This window comes from Camellia sinensis, chromosome 5, assembly GCF_055761805.1.
Source record: "Camellia sinensis isolate YWXY chromosome 5, ASM5576180v1, whole genome shotgun sequence".
Lineage (NCBI taxonomy): Eukaryota > Viridiplantae > Streptophyta > Magnoliopsida > Ericales > Theaceae > Camellia > Camellia sinensis.
The window spans coordinates 69350958-69370855 of NC_138965.1; the positions used below are offsets into that span (position 1 = coordinate 69350958).

The 19898-nt window shown below is 37.0% G+C and overlaps 1 protein-coding gene across 1 annotated transcript in view; it reads right to left on the bottom strand.

Annotated features, from left to right (window-relative positions):
* Positions 1-1066: 1066 nt before the first annotated feature.
* LOC114305959 (uncharacterized) overlaps positions 1067-19898 on the bottom strand; it is an 82693-nt gene continuing 63861 nt past the window's right edge. The window contains exon 10 of the mRNA XM_028251109.2: positions 1067-1662. Coding sequence (XP_028106910.2) covers positions 1429-1662 — 234 coding nt within the window. The 3' untranslated portion in view covers positions 1067-1428. The remainder of the gene's footprint in view (positions 1663-19898) is intronic.

Here is a 19898-nt window from a genome sequence, read left to right on the forward strand (position 1 = left end):
TTTTTATTATTTTTGCGAACATTTGTCTGACAATCAAAAAATAAAAACCCTACAATTCAATTGTGAATTAAAAAATAAAAAATAAAAAATAAAAACACCCTAACCCTAATTTGTGAATTTAAATTCAATTGAAAACCCTAGAATTGGGTTAGGGTTAGGATTCAATTTGCATTACAGACTTTAGGTTAGGGCTAGAGTTCAATTTGAAACCCTAGAATTGGGTTAGGGCTAGGGCTAGAGCTACGGTTCAATCTGTGAATTCAAAACCACAATTTCAATTCACAAACCCTATTCTACCCACATTGATATCAATTTCAATTCACAATATTTTCACATTCACGAACCCTATTCTACCAACATTTTCATCAATTCACAACATTTTTACATTCACAAACCCTATTCTACCCACATTGTACCAACATTCACATTTTCACAAACAAAATCAACACCTATAAAATTCAAATTCAAACTGAGAGAGAGAGACAGACCGACAGACAGTCAGTCTACATACCAAGAGAGAGAGCAGAGAGCAACCCACAGGAAGAGAGAGCACAAAACCCACGAAGAGAGAGTGAGAGCAGAGTGAGAACAGAGAGAGAGCTGATCGGGGAAGAAAAAATGAAGTTAAAAAGCGTGGTTACAAATGAGGGGAGTGGGCCATTTTATATAAGTTTTAAAAACGTAGTTACGAACCACGCTTCCTTTAAAAATCAAATTTTCTTTAAAAGCGTGGTTTATAACCACGCTTTATTTACAAAACAGTTTTCTTTAAAAGCGTTGTTTCTAACCATGCTTTCTTTACAAAACAGATTTCCTTAAAAGCATGGTTTCTAACTACGCTTTCTTAATTAAAAGCGTGATTTGTAACCACGCTTTTATGATTTATTCATTTTCCGCACCTGGGCCAGAAATATGGTGAAAGCGTGTTTTGGAATAACGTTTCAGCTTATTTTGAGAATTCCACACAAACTAGGCTTAGTTTGAAAAATAGGTTAGTATTTTGACTTATTTTGGAAAAAGCCCCCAATAAATATCTTCCATAGAAACATGAACAGCCTTGGTCAACTTAGTCAAACTAAAATAACAAATAAATATATATAATATATATGCATTTACACATCACTACTGCACCAGAAGTAAATCTTAGGCCTCATTTGGCAATATCACTTTTTAGTCTAAAAGTCAAAAAGTTACTAAAAAAATCAAAAAATCAGCAACTTCTATCACAAAGTCAAAGATTCTCTTTTCTCTTTTTTTTTTTTTTTTTTTTTGCACATTTTTTCGTAAAAAATCAAAAAATCATCCCAAACATACTATTTTTTTTTTACATCATATTTTAATCAAAAATTCAAAAAAGTTACTACAAAATCTTGTTCCCAAACGAGGCCTAATCAGAGAATAATTATCTTTCCACAAACATGAACAGCCCTAGCCCTTCATTCCCTTATCTTCCTTATCTTCAGCCCTTTGTCTTCCAGTACCTAGAGCAGCGACAGATGATGCAGCTAACAAAAGAAATGCAGGCACACCTCTAGTAAAAGAGCCCACATAATTCCCTCCCACTCGAGCTTTGAGTCTGGAAAATTTTTCCAGCATCCAACTCTCAGCTGTCATTGCTCTATCTTTTAGGCGAAACAGCTTCTGGGGGTTCAAGGCACAGTCCTGTAATAATGGAGTGAATATAGTGAACTAAATTGTGAATTAAATGATCTTAAAGACGAACAAAAGAGCAATCCATTAACAAACAGCATAACACCAAGGAATCAAAAATTAGCTAGGAAGAAACCAACAAATAGATAAAGAAAGGTTAAAATTACGCAAATAGTGTAAACAAAGGTCCTATCATAATCACAGTGCCAACGTCTTTAATTCAAACACTTGGGGAGAGTAAACAAAGTGCAGAGAATACTTGCAACCTATGAATCATGGCATGCCAATATGGTTGTCCTACTGGTATCTGACAAACCAACAGGCATAGAAATGCCATGTGTGTCCAATTTTTTTATTTTTTATTTTTTCGGTTTGGGACACGACTGGGACATGACATATGTATCTCTTAAGCCGACTCACCGCAGACACGTGTGCCCAAACTTTTTATTATTACCTCACACCACAAGCGTGCCCAAACTTTTTATTATTTCTTTGGGTATGGGACATGAATGGGATACATATATCACTTAAGGCGACTCAACATAATCATAAGAAGAAGCAAAATACCAAAAGTAGAATAAGTAGAGATGAAAAAACAAAGAAACAAACAGTCCTTCGTGGTGCATGATGTTTTTATGCAATTGCTTAACATAATCTGTGCAATAGTTCTAAAAAACGGCCGGTATGCTACGTACCAGCCGATACGTATCTGAAAATCAAGGCGGCGATACGGATACAGATCGATATTGCGTTGGAATTGAAAATTGACGGCGAACCGGCCGGTTCCCGTTACATAATGGGTCGTAACCGTTTTTCAACCCGTTACACAAGTCGCAACAGGCTAATACTCACCGAGGCGGCCGATACTACCATGAAAATAGTTAAGAAATTTCCCGGCCACGACACTCGATTCCCTATACATACCAACCGATATTATCAATACTGATACTCCACGATCGATACCGTTATGTTACCCAATACTGCGATTTAGAACCATGATCTGTACTAAATTGCCGTTAATGCCTGTAATTCGAATTTACATGCTTCCAATTCTTTTCCTAGGGTGCTTATGTTTGAACATATTAAATGGGGCTCTAAACATCAAGTCCGTTAAACTGTACGAAGGGAAAACAAAATATAAAATTATTGACAGGATGGTCAAAACATTTATTAAAAAAAAAAAAAAAAGAAGAAGAAGAAACTTGAGCCTCCAAAAACATGGCTTCACAATTTACCCAACCTCCTGCCACATCATTAGTAGTGAATTTAGGGGTCATGAATTTGGCATCTCCAGCATCTCTTAAAAAAATGTGGCTTTTGATTAGTCAAGTTCTAGAAATTGTTAAAATTTCAAAAACAAGATGGAAAATAAAATCAAAAACACATTATTTTCATATGGTTTTCTTTTCTTTTTTTTTTTGGGGGGGGGGGGGGGGAACGAAAATAAATTTAGTAAATTTTTAAAATAAAATTTGTAGTGTCTATTTTTGTCAAATTAGTTTGAATTCTTTTGAAATTTTTTTAGTAACAGATTTTGAAAAAATAGCCAAACTAACTCCGATCTTTTTTGAACAATTAGCATATATATGCCTTTTAAAATGCTTTTTCTATATTAATAAAATTTATTACCAAAAGCATCAAGAAGATGCTAAAGAATACAAAACCAAAACCCCAAAGAAAAAGGGGCAACACCTGACCAATCAAGTCATCTACAAAGTCCAAAAAATCAAACAATCCAGATCCACCCTCCCCGTCACTCAACTGTACAAAACGCCAAAACATTGACTATCAAGCCAAGATAACGTCTGAGGAACCCCCCGAAAAGTTCGCTGATTCCGTTCCAACCAAAGCAACCACATCAAACACAAAGGAGCCAAAGCCAAAGCCTTCTTACGCCTCTTCCCAATTCGACCCCCTCCCCAACTACAAAGAAATTAGCATGGTATACTTGTATCACGTAGTGTCATTTTGGGGTGTTATAATCTTCCGTCCTTTTAAAATTTCGTCCTTGGAATTTATTTGTTTGGATATGTTATTAACTTCCGCTATGTACTATGATAAAATTATCATTTCGTATTCTTGGTTTGAAACTTGATATTCATCTTGTATCTCAAATTTTTCTTAATAATTCATGTTTCTTGGTTTGTGGTTGGATTTTCTCTTTCTATCTTAAATCGTTTTCAATAACTAATCCCTATCTCAAATCAGTTTCTTGGTGGTTAATATTTATATCATGTGAAACAGGGTTGAAGACCTTACCTTGTAGTGATTTTTGTTTAATTTTTTATGTAAGGATTGAAGCTCTTTTTATGGTTCTTCCTCTTCTCCTTTCTCGTCTCTTCTTGCTTCTAATTTCCAGCAGAATTACTCTCTCTTCAAATATAGATTTTCTATTTTATAACAAGGGAGAGACACGTGTCCATCTTGGGTTGATAACTATCCTCCAAGTAGGAGGTGTTCCAAAACCTAAGGCGGTGTATGTGTGCTTCTAAGTATATGCTTCAACATGTTTGCTTCACCAAATTTTTAATCCTCCCTCAGCTTAATTAATCAAGGTTTGTGCTAATTAATCGAGGTTAGGTCTTAATTCCAATTAGCTTAATTAATATTGATTAGGTCTAATTAATCTTACTTAGTTATCACTAATCCTAATTAACATTTTATACTTAGCATCAAATTGTGAAGTACATTAGTCTAAGATCTTTAACTCCTTGATTAGAGAATAGTGTTAGAATAATATCTTGGGTTATTGTATTGATTATTGTATTGGTTGTTATTTCCTTATCCTGTTATTTCCATATTTGTGCCTCCAAGGCTTCCATTGTAAGCTACCTATTATCAATATAATAAAAGGGATGATTGTCTAATCATTCCCTAAGTTTTGTTTTCTTTCAAGCAAACATGGTATCAGAGCAATAGGGCTATTATCTCACCTTCCACTATCACCCATCTGCAGCCAATCATTACCCACCCTGTTTCGGCCCATCTCTCATCTTTCTAGGGCTCACGATAGCTTCCGACCACAGTCAGAGACCACCCATGGCCAGCTGACAGTCTCTCTATTGTTCAACACTTCTGACAACCTCTCTGTCAGTGTCAGCCATTGCTGATGCTTCTCTAAGGGTCGCACACCATCTACCCTTCTATGGACAGCTTCATGAGCCCCTGCTGATCTTGTTTCTTCTTTTCTTGGGTTGGCATCTCAACCTAGTCGACCATATGCATTGATTGACCCATCTGATATTTAGGTCTCCACTTAAAGCAAGGGATTCTTTTTTCCCCTCTTGAGATTAATTCAGCCACTGTATTGATTGGAGGATACCTTTCTCTTTATTTCATTTATTTTTTGGTTCCTTATATGGCCCCCTTACCCAGCTTTGACTGATTGGTATGCTCCTATTATGGTCTGTGATTGATATTGCTTGGTCCAGTTGATTTTATTCCCTCTTCAAGTATTTGTGATTAGTGCAGGTTGTTATTCGGTTTGTAGGATCTAAATGGCTGACCTTACTAGTGAATCCACCACTACTTCTCAACCACCTATAGGAGAGAGTCCCATTATGACTAATACATCTGAAAACCTAAAACCTAGCCTAAAAATCTAAAACCTAGCCTAAAAATCACCACTTCTTTTAATGGTCAGAACTACCTTGCTTGATCACAATGTCTAACACTTTTTTTGAAGAGTAGAGGGAAGATAGGTTATATTGATGGGAGGATCAAGGCACCGGGCATCACTGATCCTGGTTATAACAAATGGGAGATTACCAATTTTTTAATTATGGAATGGCTCATTCATTCCATGATACCCGAAATTGGGGAAGGCTACTTTTCTATCGATACCACTCAAGATATTTGGGAGGATGTGGCCACTACCTATTCTCGTAAGGGGAATTTCTCACAGACTTTTGAGTTGTGTCGTTCTATTGATCGCTCAGTACAAGGGGAGACGACTGTCCTTCAGTACTTCACTTTTCTTGACAACGGCTAGAAATGTCTTGATCATCTATAGGACTATAAGGCAGTTTACACAACTAATTCAATGGGTTACCGGAAGTTTATTGAACACAAAAGGGTCTTCAAATTTCTGGAAGGTCTCAACTTAGAGTTTGACCCTATTAGGAGTCGGATCCTTGGTATGGATGTTCAACCCTATCTCCAGGAGGCCTTTGCTTATGTACAAAATGAGGAGAGTCGTCGTTCTGCTACGCTGCCACCTATCTCTACAAGGCGTTCAGCCTACTTTCTGCTCCTCCTAGGGATGGTTACTAGTTTACCTTGTACCTCACCTAGTCCTTCAAAGAACGATACACTATTCCGTGATTATTGCCGTCAGCCGAGACATACCCGTGAGACTTGTTGGAAGCTTCATAGGATTCCGTCTAGTGGTTGTGGTGACCGTTCTAGTACACGGGGGGTCGCTTCGGACGGTCTTGAGGACGTGGGTTTAATCCACGTGCACATCATACTAGTGCAATGGATACTCTTGACACCTCTTCAGTTGCTCCTTCTAGTGGTGATATATCTGGTATGTCTTCTTCAGAGTTAGAGGATGTTTTGAGCCACCTACTGGATCGCCGTTCTTCTTCAACTACTCCATCCAGTACATCCTCATCATCGTTTGCCTGTTCAGGTAACTTAACCACTTCTCCGAGTCGGTCTCATAGGCCTTTACCTTGGATTATTGATTTTGGTGCCTCAAATCATATGATTGGGTCTTCTGATCTATTCTCAAAATATAAGCCTTCTTTAGGTCAGGACAAAATTAAGATTACTAATGGCACTGTTCTATTTCTAGGAAATATCTAATCCATGCCACTCATTCTCTACCATTATCTTCTGTTTTACAAGTCCCCAATTTTGCTGTTAATCTTTTATCATTAAGTCGTCTTACTAAATTTTTCAAAAATATTTAGGTGGCGACTTTGAAATCTGGCAATGCAATTCATTTTTGACATTTCTGATTGTAAATCAATTTTTTAAGAATTTGCCGGATTTGGACTCTCATTTCTATTTTTCTGTTTCACATTGCACTTGTTAAACCAAATTCAGAATCACGGGAGTCCGAACTGTAAGGCTATCATATCCAAGGAGACTAAACCCCTCCAAGGAGCACGAAAAACCAGCTACAGGTAGTTGTCAAAATATTGTGTTATGATAATGGGAGTGAGTATATTGATTCTGGTCTCGTAAGCTACTTTCCCACCCATGGTATTATTATTCATCACACTTTTGCACCAACACCCCTCAACAAAATGAGGTTGCAGAATACAAGAATCATCATGCTCTTGATATAGCTCATTGCATGTCTTTTTCTATGCACGTGCCTCGATCTTACTAGGGGGACGTAGTTCTCACTGCCGCCTACCTCATCAACTGTCGCCCAACCCAAGTGTTGCACAAAAAATCTCCTCTCCAGGTTTTCTTAGGTTCGGAGTCTGTGTTCTCCATTCCCCCTAAAGTCTTTGGTTGTGTCTATTTTGTCCACAATCATGCTCCTTCTCGTGGTAAGTTTGATCCTCGCTCTCTAAAGTGTGTTTTTCTGGGTTATTCTCCTACTCGAAAAGGTTATAAATGTTACCATCCTCCCTCTCGTAAGTGGTTTGTATCTATGGATGTCACATTCTTTGCCCCAATCCTCCTCGGGGTCCGAGTCCTCTCTTCAGGGGGAGCCTTGGTGTGATGAGATTCTTGGGTCTGTATCCATTTTTGGCTCATCACCAGTGATTGAGAATACAAAAGGTGAACCAACTACTAGTGGTAGAAATACAGAATCTAATGAATTAAAGGAGGGAAAAGTCTATGTTAGAGACAAAGACAGATAGAAAGTTACTTGGATAAAAGAGACTACTTCTAATCCTCCACTGCTATCTTCTTTTTCTGATGAGAGTCCAAGTAACTCTAAAACTCTTGTTCCTCTTGAGTATACTGATCTTGATATTCCTATTGCTCAACGAAAGGGTGTGAGGTCTTGTACTAAACACCCTATTTCTAACTGTGTACTATTCTAATTTGTCTCCCTCGCATAGAGCCTTTTGTGTCCAAAATTTCTTTAATTAGTATACCCAATCATTTGCAGGATGCTCTTGCTACCTCTGAGCAGAAACATGCCATAACAAAAGAAATGAAGCACTTCGTAAGAATGACACTTGGGAATTAATTGAGTTATATAAAGACTTGTGGGATGCAAATGGGTGTATACTGTGAAGCATAAAGCGGATGGTTCAATTGAGCGTTACAAGGCTCGACTTGTGGTAAAAGGCTTTACTCAGACTTCTGGAGTAAACTATCAAGACACTTTTGCACTAGTGGCTAAGATGAATTCAGTTAGAGTACTCCTCTCTCTCGTAACTAATCTGGATTGGTAACTTCACCGGTTTGATGTAAAAATTGCTTTCTTACATGGTGATCTAGAAGCAGAAGTGTATATGGACATTCCTCCTAGCTTTGACGACCATCAGACAAAAGGTAAAGTAAGCAGGCTTCGGAAGTCATTATATGGCCTCAAACAGTCTCCAAAAGCTTAGTTTGAGAGATTCACTCAGGCAATGCTCAGATAAGACTTCAAGCAGAGTCAGGCTGATCACACTTTGTTTGTGAAACATTCCTCACATAGTAAGACTACAGCTCTACTTGTTTATATGAATGACAAAGTGCTTACAGAAGATGATAATGAGGAAATACCCCAGTTGAAAAAGTATTTAGCAAGCGAATTTGAAATAGAAGACTTGGGGAATCTAAAGTATTTCCTAGGTATTGAGGTTGTCCGGTCTAAGGATGAAATCTTTATTTATCAAAGGAAATATGTTCTTGACCTGTTGAAAGAAATCGGGATGCTTGGGAGTAAAGCTTGTGATACACTGCTGGAGCCAAACCAGAAACTTCGTGATGATGGTGGGGGAGCTATTGTTGACAAGGAGAGTTATCAGAGACTAATGGGTAAGCCATTTACTTATCCCATTCTTGTCCTAACATTGCCGTGGCAGTTAGTGTGGTTAGTCAATTCATGCATGCCCCTCATGAGACACACTTGGTTGTAGTAATGCGCATCCTTAGATACTTAAAATCTTATCCGAGAAAGGGTCTCTATTTTTCCAAATATAATCATCTTTGGGTGAAAACTTATACAGATGTTGATTGCGCAGGATTAGTAATTGATAGAAGACCCACTTCTGGTTATTGTAACTTTGTTGGAGGTAATTTGATTACTTGGAGGAGCTCGCCCAATCTAGTGCAGAGGTCGAGTTTAGAGCCATGACACAAGGTGTATGTGAACTCTTGTATATCAAGTTGCTGCTAAGTGATCTATACTGATTCCATGCAACTGTACTGTGACAATAAAGCTGCTGTTATCATAGCTCACAATCCAGCTCAGCATGACTGAACAAAACATGTAGAGATTGATTGCCACTTCATTAAGAAGAAACTCACCAGTGGCACTACATGTACTCCTTTTATAAAGTCGGGTGAACAACTGGCAGACATTCTTACCAAGTGAATTGGAAGCAAACCATTCCATGATGTGCTTGGCAAGCTAGGCATAAGAGAGATTTTCGCACCAGCAAGCTGGGCATGAGAGAGATTTTCACACCAGCTTGAGGGTGAGTGTGAGAATAATATCTTGTTGGAATAATATCTTTGGTTATTGTATGATTATTCTATTGACTGTTATTTCCTCATTCTGCTATTTCCATATTTGTGCTTCCAAGGCTTCCATTGTAAGTTACCTATTATCAATGTAAAAAGGGCATGATTGTCTAATCATTCCGTAAGTTTTGTTCTCTCTCAAACAAATAGAACAACTCAAAACTTACTAAATTCAATCTAGAAATCATTCCCTAACTCTTAATACAAAAGGGTTCCTATGTTCAAAGCCCCACACTAACATCCACTTCCAAACTCGTCTTCAAGTAATTCATATCATAAGTTGCTGGAAATTTGTGTTAATGTATATAATATGATAGTGGTGTTGGTGGTAGATAGTGGCATGTATAGAATATGATAGTGGTGTTGGTGGTAGATAGTGGTATGTATAGAATATGATAGTGGTGTTGGTGGTAGATAGTGGCATGTATATAATATGATAGTGGTAGATAGTGGTAATATATAATATGTAAGTGGCATATAATGGGTTATAATGATGTTTGTAATATCTCCTATATAAGGAGTGTCATTTGGTCTTGTAAGATAAGAAGTTTTGAATATAACAGAAATATATTCCTTCTTCCTCATATTTTCGGAGTTTTTCTTCCTCATATTTTCTAAGTTGGTATCAGAGCAACAAAAAACACAGCAGCCCTAAAACCGTCATAGCCATGTCGGAAGTCACGTCTGAAACCACTTCAACCCCTGCCGTTGCCATTCCAGTGAAAACGTCCAACTCTCACTCTGTCCAAATCACCACCATCCGCCTAAATGGTGATAATTTTCTCCGCTGGTCACAATCTGTCCGGATGTATATCCGTGGGCAAGGAAAGATCGGTTACATCACTGGTGACAAGAAGGCTCCTGCTGTTAATGATCCGCTGTTCGACAATTGGGACGCTGAAAACTCCATGGTTATGACATGGTTGGTCAATTCTATGGAGGAGGATATAAGCTCTAATTACATGTGCTATACTACTGCACAAGAATTGTGGGATAATGTTAGTCAGATGTATTCTGACCTAGGAAATCAATCTCAAATTTTCGAATTAACTTTGAAGTTGGGAGAGATTCGTCAAGGAGATGATTCCGTCACCAAATATTTCAATTCATTGAAAAGGTTGTGGCAGGATCTTGACATCTTCAACACATACGAATGGAAATCGGTTGACGACTGCAACCACCACAAGAAAACTGTGGAAGACAGCCGTATTTACAAGTTTCTTGCCGGCCTCAACATCGAGTTCGATGAAGTGCGAGGAAGAATTATTGGCAGACCTCCTCTCCCATCCATTGGCGAAGTATTTGCCGAAGTCAGAAGGGAAGAGAGCCGAAGGAGCGTCATGCTTAAGAAAAAAGATACTGGTGAATCAATTGAAATTTCTGCTTTAATTAGCGATGCTGCGGCCAACAAGGCTGCAAATTACCAGCGCAGGTTTGATGATAAGCCACGGGTCTGGTGTGATTTTTGCAACAAGCCTCGCCATACACGCGAAACGTGTTGGAAGATCCATGGCAAACCTGTCAACTGGAAAAGCAGCAAACAAGGAGAGAAGAATCGTGGCTTTCCTACCGCTAATGAAGCCGATTCAGGTCCCTTCAACAAAGAGCAGATTGATCAACTCTTAAAGCTGATAAAATCCAACTCCTCAGCCGGTACTCCTAGTGTTTTGTTGGCACAAACAGGTAGAAATCCTAAAGCCTTCTCTTGCCTAAACTTCTCTCCGTGGATCATAGATTCCGGTGCCTCTGATCACATGACTAGTTTTTCCCATTTATTTAGTACCTATTTCCCTTGTTCTGGTCATGACAAAATCAGAATAGCCGATGGTAGTTTTTCACCTATTGCAGGAAAAGGATTTATTAAACTAACTGAGAAAATTAATCTCAATGCTGTTCTTCACGTCCCCAACTTAGCCTGTAACCTTTTGTCTGTCAGTAAACTATCTAAGGATTCTAATTGTCGTGTTACATTTTTTGAATCCCATTGTGAATTTCAGGACCAGAACTCGGGGATGATGATTGGGCGTGCTAGGATGCTTGAAGGTCTTTACTACTTTGATGAAGTACCTGTTAGTAATAAAAAAGCTCAGAGCTTTAATAGTACTAGTTCAATCTCTATTCGAGAAAAAATAATGCTATGGCACTATAGGCTAGGACATCCTAGTTTTCTTTATCTGAAACATTTATTTCCAGAATTATTTAAAGGGATTGATTGTTCTTCTTTTCATTGTGAAAGTTGCATTTTTGTAAAATTTCATCGCTCTACTTATTTGCCAAAACCTTACCAGGCTTCCAAACCTTTTTATTTGATTCATAGTGATGTTTGGGGCCCTTCTAAAATCACTACTCTTTCTGGTAAAAGATGGTTTGTTACATTTATTGATGACCATACCCGCTTATGTTGGATTTATTTGATGAATAAAAAATCTGACGTGAAAAATTTATTCACAAATTTTTACAATATGATTGAAAACCAATTTCAAACCAAAATTGGTATTTTACATTCTGATAATGGAACAGAATATTTCAATGAGCAGTTGGGTGAGTTTTTGGATAAAAATGGAATTTTTCATCAATCTACATGTCGGGATACCCCTCAACAAAATGGCATTGCAGAACGAAAAAATAAACATCTCCTTGAAGTAGCACGTGCTATAATGTTTTACATGCATGTTCCTAAATATCTATGGGGTGAAGCAATTTTAACAGCCTCTTATTTGATAAACAGGATGCCTACAAAGGTGTTAACATACAAAACACCTTTTGATTGTCTCAAAACTTTTTTTCCTGACACGAGGTTGTTTTCTGATTTACCCGCCAAAGTTTTTGGATGTACTGCCTATGTTCATGTTCCCAGTCAATTTCGTTCAAAACTTCACCCCCGTGCTATAAAATGTGTTTTTTTGGGTTATTCCTCAAACAAAAAGGGGTATAAGTGTTTCGATCCTCAAACCAAGAAATTTCATGTGAGTATGGATGTGTCATTTGTGGAAACAAAATCCTATTTCCCCAACACTTCTCTTCAGGGGGAGACAAGTGGAGTAGAAGATCGTTTTTGGGATATTTCTATCCCGCTCCCCAATGTCATTTATCCTACACAAAAACCACATCTGTCTGATAATGATCACTTAGGAGAACCAAGTTCTATGGTGCCTAGTCAAGAAGATTCTTGTTTAGGGGGAGAAGTACTACAAAATGATCTAAATCCTGAGCTTCAGGTTTATACTAGGAAGCGATTTCATCTGAAGAATAATGACCTGAATGTCCATCCTAATGACCCGAATGTCCACCCGAGTTCTGGCATCGAAATTTTAGGTAATCCTATTCCTTCTATTTCCGACCTTGATGTTCCTATAGCAATTAGGAAAGGTGTCCGAAATTGCATTAAACATCCTATTGCACATTACCTCTCCTATCAAAGACTGTCTAAAAACCATAGAGCTTTCACATCTAGGATTTCACACTTGTTTGTTCCAAGGAATATACAGGAAGCATTGGATGATCCGAATTGGAAATTAGCAGTCATGGAGGAGATGAATGCTTTAAGGAGAAGTGGTACTTGGGAGATAGTTGATCTACCCAAAGACAAGAAAATAGTTGGGTGTAAATGGGTGTTTACGATAAAATGTAACGCAAATGGAAGCGTTGAGAGATACAAGGCGAGATTGGTGGCTAAAGGCTTCACTCAAACTTATGGGATCGACTATCAGGAGACGTTTGCTCCTGTTGCTAAAATAAATTCCATCAGAGTACTGTTATCTCTTGCAGTAAATTCAGATTGGCATCTACATCAACTTGACATTAAAAATGCATTTCTCAATGGTGATCTTGAAGAGGAGGTGTTCATGAGCCTACCGCCGGGATTTGAGCAGAGACTTGGAAGCGACAGAGTATGCAGATTGAACAAGTCATTATACGGACTCAAACAATCACCAAGAGCGTGGTTTGAACGCTTTGGGAAGGCAGTTATCAGTTGTGGCTTCTCGCAGAGTCAAGCAGATCACACAATATTTTATAAACATTCAAAAAACAGTAAAATTGCAATTTTGATTGTTTATGTTGATGACATCATTTTAACTGGTAATGATGAAGCAGAGTTAGCAGCCCTCAAAGAGAAACTCGCAAAAGAATTTCACATTAAGGATCTGGGAGCCCTCAAGTATTTCCTCGGAATGGAATTTGCAAGATCCAAGGAAGGTATATTCGTTAATCAGAGAAAATATGTTCTTGATCTCCTTGGAGAAACAGGTATGCTTGGTTGTAAGATAGTGGAGACTCCGATCGAGCCTAACTTGAAGTTACAAGCTGCTAAGGCTGAAGAAGTCAAAGAGAGGGAACAATATCAGCGACTTGTAGGGAAATTGATTTACTTGTCTCATACGCGGCCTGATATTGCCTTTGCAGTCAGCATGGTAAGTCAGTTCATGCACTCACCAGGGGCAGAGCACTTTGAGGCCGTTTATAAGATCTTAAGATATTTGAAAGGAACTCCAGGGAGAGGCTTACTGTTCAAGAAACATGGACATCTTCAAGTTGAAGTATACACAGATGCAGACTGGGCAGGAAGTGTTACAGACAGGAGATCAACATCCGGATACTGCTCCTTTGTAGGTGGGAACCTAGTTACATGGCGGAGTAAAAAACAGACTGTGGTAGCTAGAAGTAGTGCAGAAGCAGAGTTCAGAGCTGTTGCCCATGGAATCTGTGAAGTAATGTGGATTAAAAGAATTCTTGAAGAATTAAAGCTTTCTCACCCGACACCTATGAAGGTCTATTGTGACAACAAAGCAGCTATATCTATAGCTCATAATCCAGTTCTACATGATCGCACAAAACATATAGAAGTGGATAAACATTTCATCAAGGAGAAAATCAATGCTGGCATAATCTGTATGACCTACCTTCCAACAGGTGAACAATTAGCTGATGTGCTAACGAAGGGACTACACAAGAAGCAATTTGATAAGCTGACTAGCAAGCTGGCTATGGAAGATATCTTCAAACCAGCTTGAGGGGGAGTGCTGGAAATTTGTGTTAATATATATAATATGATAGTGGTGTTGGTGGTAGATAGTGGCATATATAGAATATGATAGTGGTGTTGGTGGTAGATAGTGGCATATATAGAATATGATAGTGGTGTTGGTGGTAGATAGTGGCATGTATAGAATATGATAGTGATGTTGGTGGTAGATAGTGGCATGTATATAATATGATAGTGGTAGATAGTGGTAATATATAATATGTAAGTGGCATATAATGGGTTATAATGATGTTTGTAATATCTCCTATATAAGGAGTGTCATTTGGTCTTGTAAGATAAGAAGTTTTGAATATAACAGAAATATATTCCTTCTTCCTCATATTTTCGGAGTTTTTCTTCCTCATATTTTCTAAGTTAAGTGATTATGCAATGCAAGACAAGGAAACAAGGACAAGGAATGTTCATTGTTTTGAGCGTCGCCTTCCCTAACTCTCAATACTTAACAAGAAAACTTATACGTGCAAGGCATCACTTCTAAGTTTTACTTGGGCATTTCGTACAATGAGAGGGCTAAGGTTTCGGAATTTTCAATTCTCTACAAGTTATTCTATTAAGATTTTTAGTTTTTGATGAGATTCTTTTAATACTATAATTATCACAGTTCCATTTTTAGTCCACTAAACACCAAGAAGTCATTAAATAAGGTATGTAAAGAATTTTCCTTAATAAAGGTACTATCTGTGTTAAGAATCTAAGATCTAAATCAAAAATATTACCTAGAGAACTACATTATTTCTTCTTGTGTATAGCCTAAAATGAAGTGGGATTACTTCTTCCAAAAATCTTCCATTAGGACTAAGCATATTGAAAGCATATTACTTTTCTTTCACTTTTGTTCCTTTGTTATCTTATTCTGTCTATTTACAATTGGTAGTTACTAACAATGACAGAAATTTCATTTAATTGATCATGAAGTTAAGTTCTCGACTTTTTTAATTCACTATAGATTAATCAATTGAGATTCTTAGATTCCAAAGAAGTTCTTTTAATATATTAACAATTATAATTCTGAAAAAGTTCATTCATTGATTCCTACTAAATACTAAATCACTATGATAACACTAAAAGTGAGTTTCTTTACAATAAGTATGCTATTTAGGCTAGAATTTGAATCTAAATTTTTTTCCTATGAGATCACAACATGATTCTTCATCTAACAATTATTCGTGTTATGTGGTTAAAACAAACGGAGGGAATCATTACTATATCTTTCTTTCCTATGAGGTCAATACATTTTGGGTTATAGACTAAAGTAAAATCTTCTCTTTTTGATGTCCTAAAAGGATTCTAATAATGATATAGTCAAAAGAAACTGGTTCGTTCTCTAACTAATAATGCGTAGGCTAGTTTTACTTGTTCTAAATTGTTCAATCTTTCAATTAGTTTAAGTCCTAGCAATATACGTTGTAAGAGTCTAAGAAATCTAGTTATCATGCTAAAAGGCTAACAAACAAGTGGATAGATTCTAAGGTTATCAAAAATCGAGTAGGATGTGTACAAATAAAAAGGCATGCACGGCATAACTGTTTCAATACTCTATACATATGCCTATAGTACTCCTAATGATCTCTTTACTTTATAACTAGGTTGGACACATGAACAAGGAGATTTCCTTAGACCTTAAAACAATCCTTCACTTGATGCCCCATTTTTCCACAATTAAAACATGTCCCAAATATTCGACAATATAGTCCCCAATGATTCTTATAACATGGTGAATGCACAGAAATATTACAATACTATTATCTTGCCTAAAATTACTTATCTCTCCCTGTATAAAATTGTTAGATACATCCTTCTTTGTACTTCCTTTACTCTTCCTACTCATTCTGACAAAGATTCATTCCCTTCCACATTCTCACTCTTCACTATGATTTTTGAATACTGAAGGAAAAGGTTAGCATGCAATACATAACATATACATTTAAACATAATCAAAGATAACACTAAATATATTTACATAAACACACTGGTAGGGTAACCTATACACTCCTAAGCAATTTACCCGAAACTTCCGATTTGAAGCTACGCCAACCGAACGTGATTCCAATCGAATTTTCAAGGTCATTCAAGAAGGGTATGAGACTCTAAAGTTCAACACTTCAAACTATAGGCCATCCGTCAAATGACATGTGTTCTGTACACAAAACGGTAAATCATACCTCAAAACTTCTATAATGTCACACAAATAGTTGACAACAGATCTATCAACTCCAAGCAACTAACCTTTGTTATCCCAATCGTACGATACATGCACAAACGATGCAACTCCACCAATTACTTATGATCTTCTATTGAAATCAAGACTCCTATGATGTTTTTAAACTCTTATCCTTCAATGTTAAAGTCAATTCTTATACATAACTATCATATATCTTTCACATAGCTATATTACACCTTCGTACAAACACACATTTCAAATCATGAATGCATTCCTAAAGTTCCTTTCTAAAGGAACCTATTGACCTGAAGGATAGAGTGTGAAATAAAGTTGTGCTCTGATACCACTCTGTCATAACTCTATCCCGCCCTAACAGGACAGTTCAGTGACCGGCTAGTAGTCATGAACTACCAAAGGCCTAAGTCAATTCAGGACATTAGGAAATTAACGTGGTATACTCATATCACTTAGTGTCATTTTGAGGTGTTACAGGATACAACTGTACTTATACCCTACTTTTTTAAAATATTACCATATCAGCATACATGTATTGTATCAGTACCCATACATGTACATGTGCTTCATAGCCATCTAGGGATTGGTTAATGACTATCCAGATACAAGGTAACTTGAGCCCAATTGGGCTGGGCTGGGTTGGGTTGGACTGGGGTAGAAGATATCTTGATTTATCGAAAAAGAAAAACAAGTTAAGAAATATAAGGCTTTTTTTTTAATTTTAACTAGTTTCATTAACTTCAAATAAACTATGCATACATTTAACATATAATATATTTATAAATAAATAAATAAAAATTTCTAATGTATCCTAAGCATATCGTGTCCTACATTTTTTGAAAATCATTGTTCCAACAATTCGTGTGTGTGTGTTTCTGCTACATAGAACCTCCTACCATCAAATTCTCACCACTAACTAGTTACTCGAATTTAATTTCCTACATATGAACCAATTCCCCTTCCATGTCCTCAAAACACCTTTACAAATTCTACCTTCGTTTGGGTCATTTACAAATCTTAGGTTCCAACACATTTTTCCCCACAAGGATCCACATAAACAAATTTCCTTCTCGTACTTGTTTTGAATCTGAAAATTTGTAAGCTCCCTAGCTTTGCAAGAGCCTTGCACTAGCCCTAGCTCCCCCCCGCTTGCAATCTATCCAAGATCTCCCCTTTACTAAATCTGCTAATGTACGACTGACCACCAAGGAAAGAACAAGAATAACGAAAATAAGGAATAAGCCACATGAAACGAAATAAAATAAACCCTAAATATTCAAAACTAAGATTATCAATTTTCAATTCATTCAAGGCTAACAAACCCACCTGCATAAAAGCCTACTACTTATAGGAAACGAAAAAACCCTAATAACAGTTACCACAAATAAAAAATCCTCATTAAATACAAAATACCTTTACATTAAATTAAGAAAATCATTCTCTAATCTTCATCCAACTCCTTTTCTATCCGCATCATCTCCAAATACCTTCACCACTTCTCAAATCTTTCATAAGAAACTCCCAAATACCAGAATGGCCCTGCAATCATTTTGAGGACACAAGATGAAATTTCCAATCATTTTCTAATCTTCCTCCAACTCCTTTTATATCCACACTACACTGCCACTAGTTTATTTCCCCTTTCCAAACTAGGAATGCTATGGATGAGTAGTCAACTGAAATCATCACACTTTCCTCTAAAACATTAATTGTTTCAGTGAATCAATCCCAGTGGCTTTCCATATCAGATATACAACATAGGGAGAAGAAGAGGTATTGTATTATTCTTCCATGTCTGTTTACAATGCTTGTTGCTCCAAATTATAAAAGAAAATACCCTAAAAGATACGCAACACAATTTACCAAAAAATAAAAATAAAAATAAAAAAAGAAACTACCAAAATACACATCCCTTTCACACCCTCTCTCCCCTCAAAACACATGATGTGAGCCTGGTGAATATTGAGAGTGTAAAGTAAGATGTGGAAGTGAGCAAACATACGAGTCTTGGTGGCAAAGCAATAGTATTGAGCTGAATGTGCTAACGAATAAAATAGCATTCAATCTTGATATGCATCGTGTGCTCGTGAAACAAAGAACTGCATGCAATCTGGATGTACTCTTGTTGTCACAATATAGAAAAGTAGGAGAAGAAAAAAGCCAACAAGCCAAACAATCTTAGTTGTAGCATAAGCCAAAGCATTACAATTAACCTCATTAGAAAACCAAGCAATAACAAATTGTTTCTTGCTTTCCCAGGAAATGAAATAGTCATCAAAACCCAAAAAACAGAGGTGGATTTGTGATCAAACACATCAGGAGCCCTTGTTTTATTCCAGAAGAAGCGAGGACTCGTGCATTGATTATCAGGCGCTCAACAAGATAACCTAACCATTCACTAGCCCAATCAGTATCAGCATAAACCGTAAGTGTCAAAGTGGGATAAAAAAAGAGCAATAAACGCTAGAAGATAGTACCACGGACATATCATAGTATTTGTAACGAGGTAACCCAATGAGTAAATCAAGATGTAAAGACAAGCTAACTAACCAACCGAATAGCTTATGCAATGTCAGGGAGAGTAACAGACCAAACAACCAATTAACTCAAGATACAAGGTAGGATCATCGAAAGGAACATTATCATAATAGAAATTTTGCATGTAGCTCAATACAAGTAATAATGACCATAGCATCAATGAGTTAAAAAAGATAGATGATCACAGCAGCATACTTGGACCAAGACAAAATAGATCCCTTGGGAGAAAAAGCAACTTCAATACTAAGAAAATAAGATAGAAGAGTCCCAAGTCTTTCATCTCAAACTATGTTACATAGACTCAACAAAAGTATTTGAGACAGATACATATTCTCCATTTTCTCTGAATATTACTATCAAGAAAGCTATTCAGTTTTTCATGAACACTTATCCTAAGAGAACACAAAGATTGGAGTGAGCACTGAGCTTGGTACGCTCCCATTTAGAAAGATTTAACAAAATAAAGAGACCTAAAGACATGTAATAGAGAATAATTTGCAACTTGACCGAACAACCTTTCATATTGGAAAATGCTCGAGAGCAAAGGAAAAGCCATACAATTAAAAAAATAGGCGGTTAAAGAACCACCTCACCCCCAAAAACAGCACGAACAGAGGAAGAGGGGATAAGAGACCTGATATTAAGGTTGTTTCTAGTATCTATGTGTGATGACCCTGTCTTGTGTTAAGTTAATTAATCGTGATTATGTTGTGATTATGTGATTAATTTGAATTTGGGTGTTAATTGCATGATTATATATGGATTTGGCCTTATATCTGTTCACCGTAGGAAAATCTGTTCAACTTACTGTTGTGCACTGAAAATTGAAGGCCTTATCGGCCA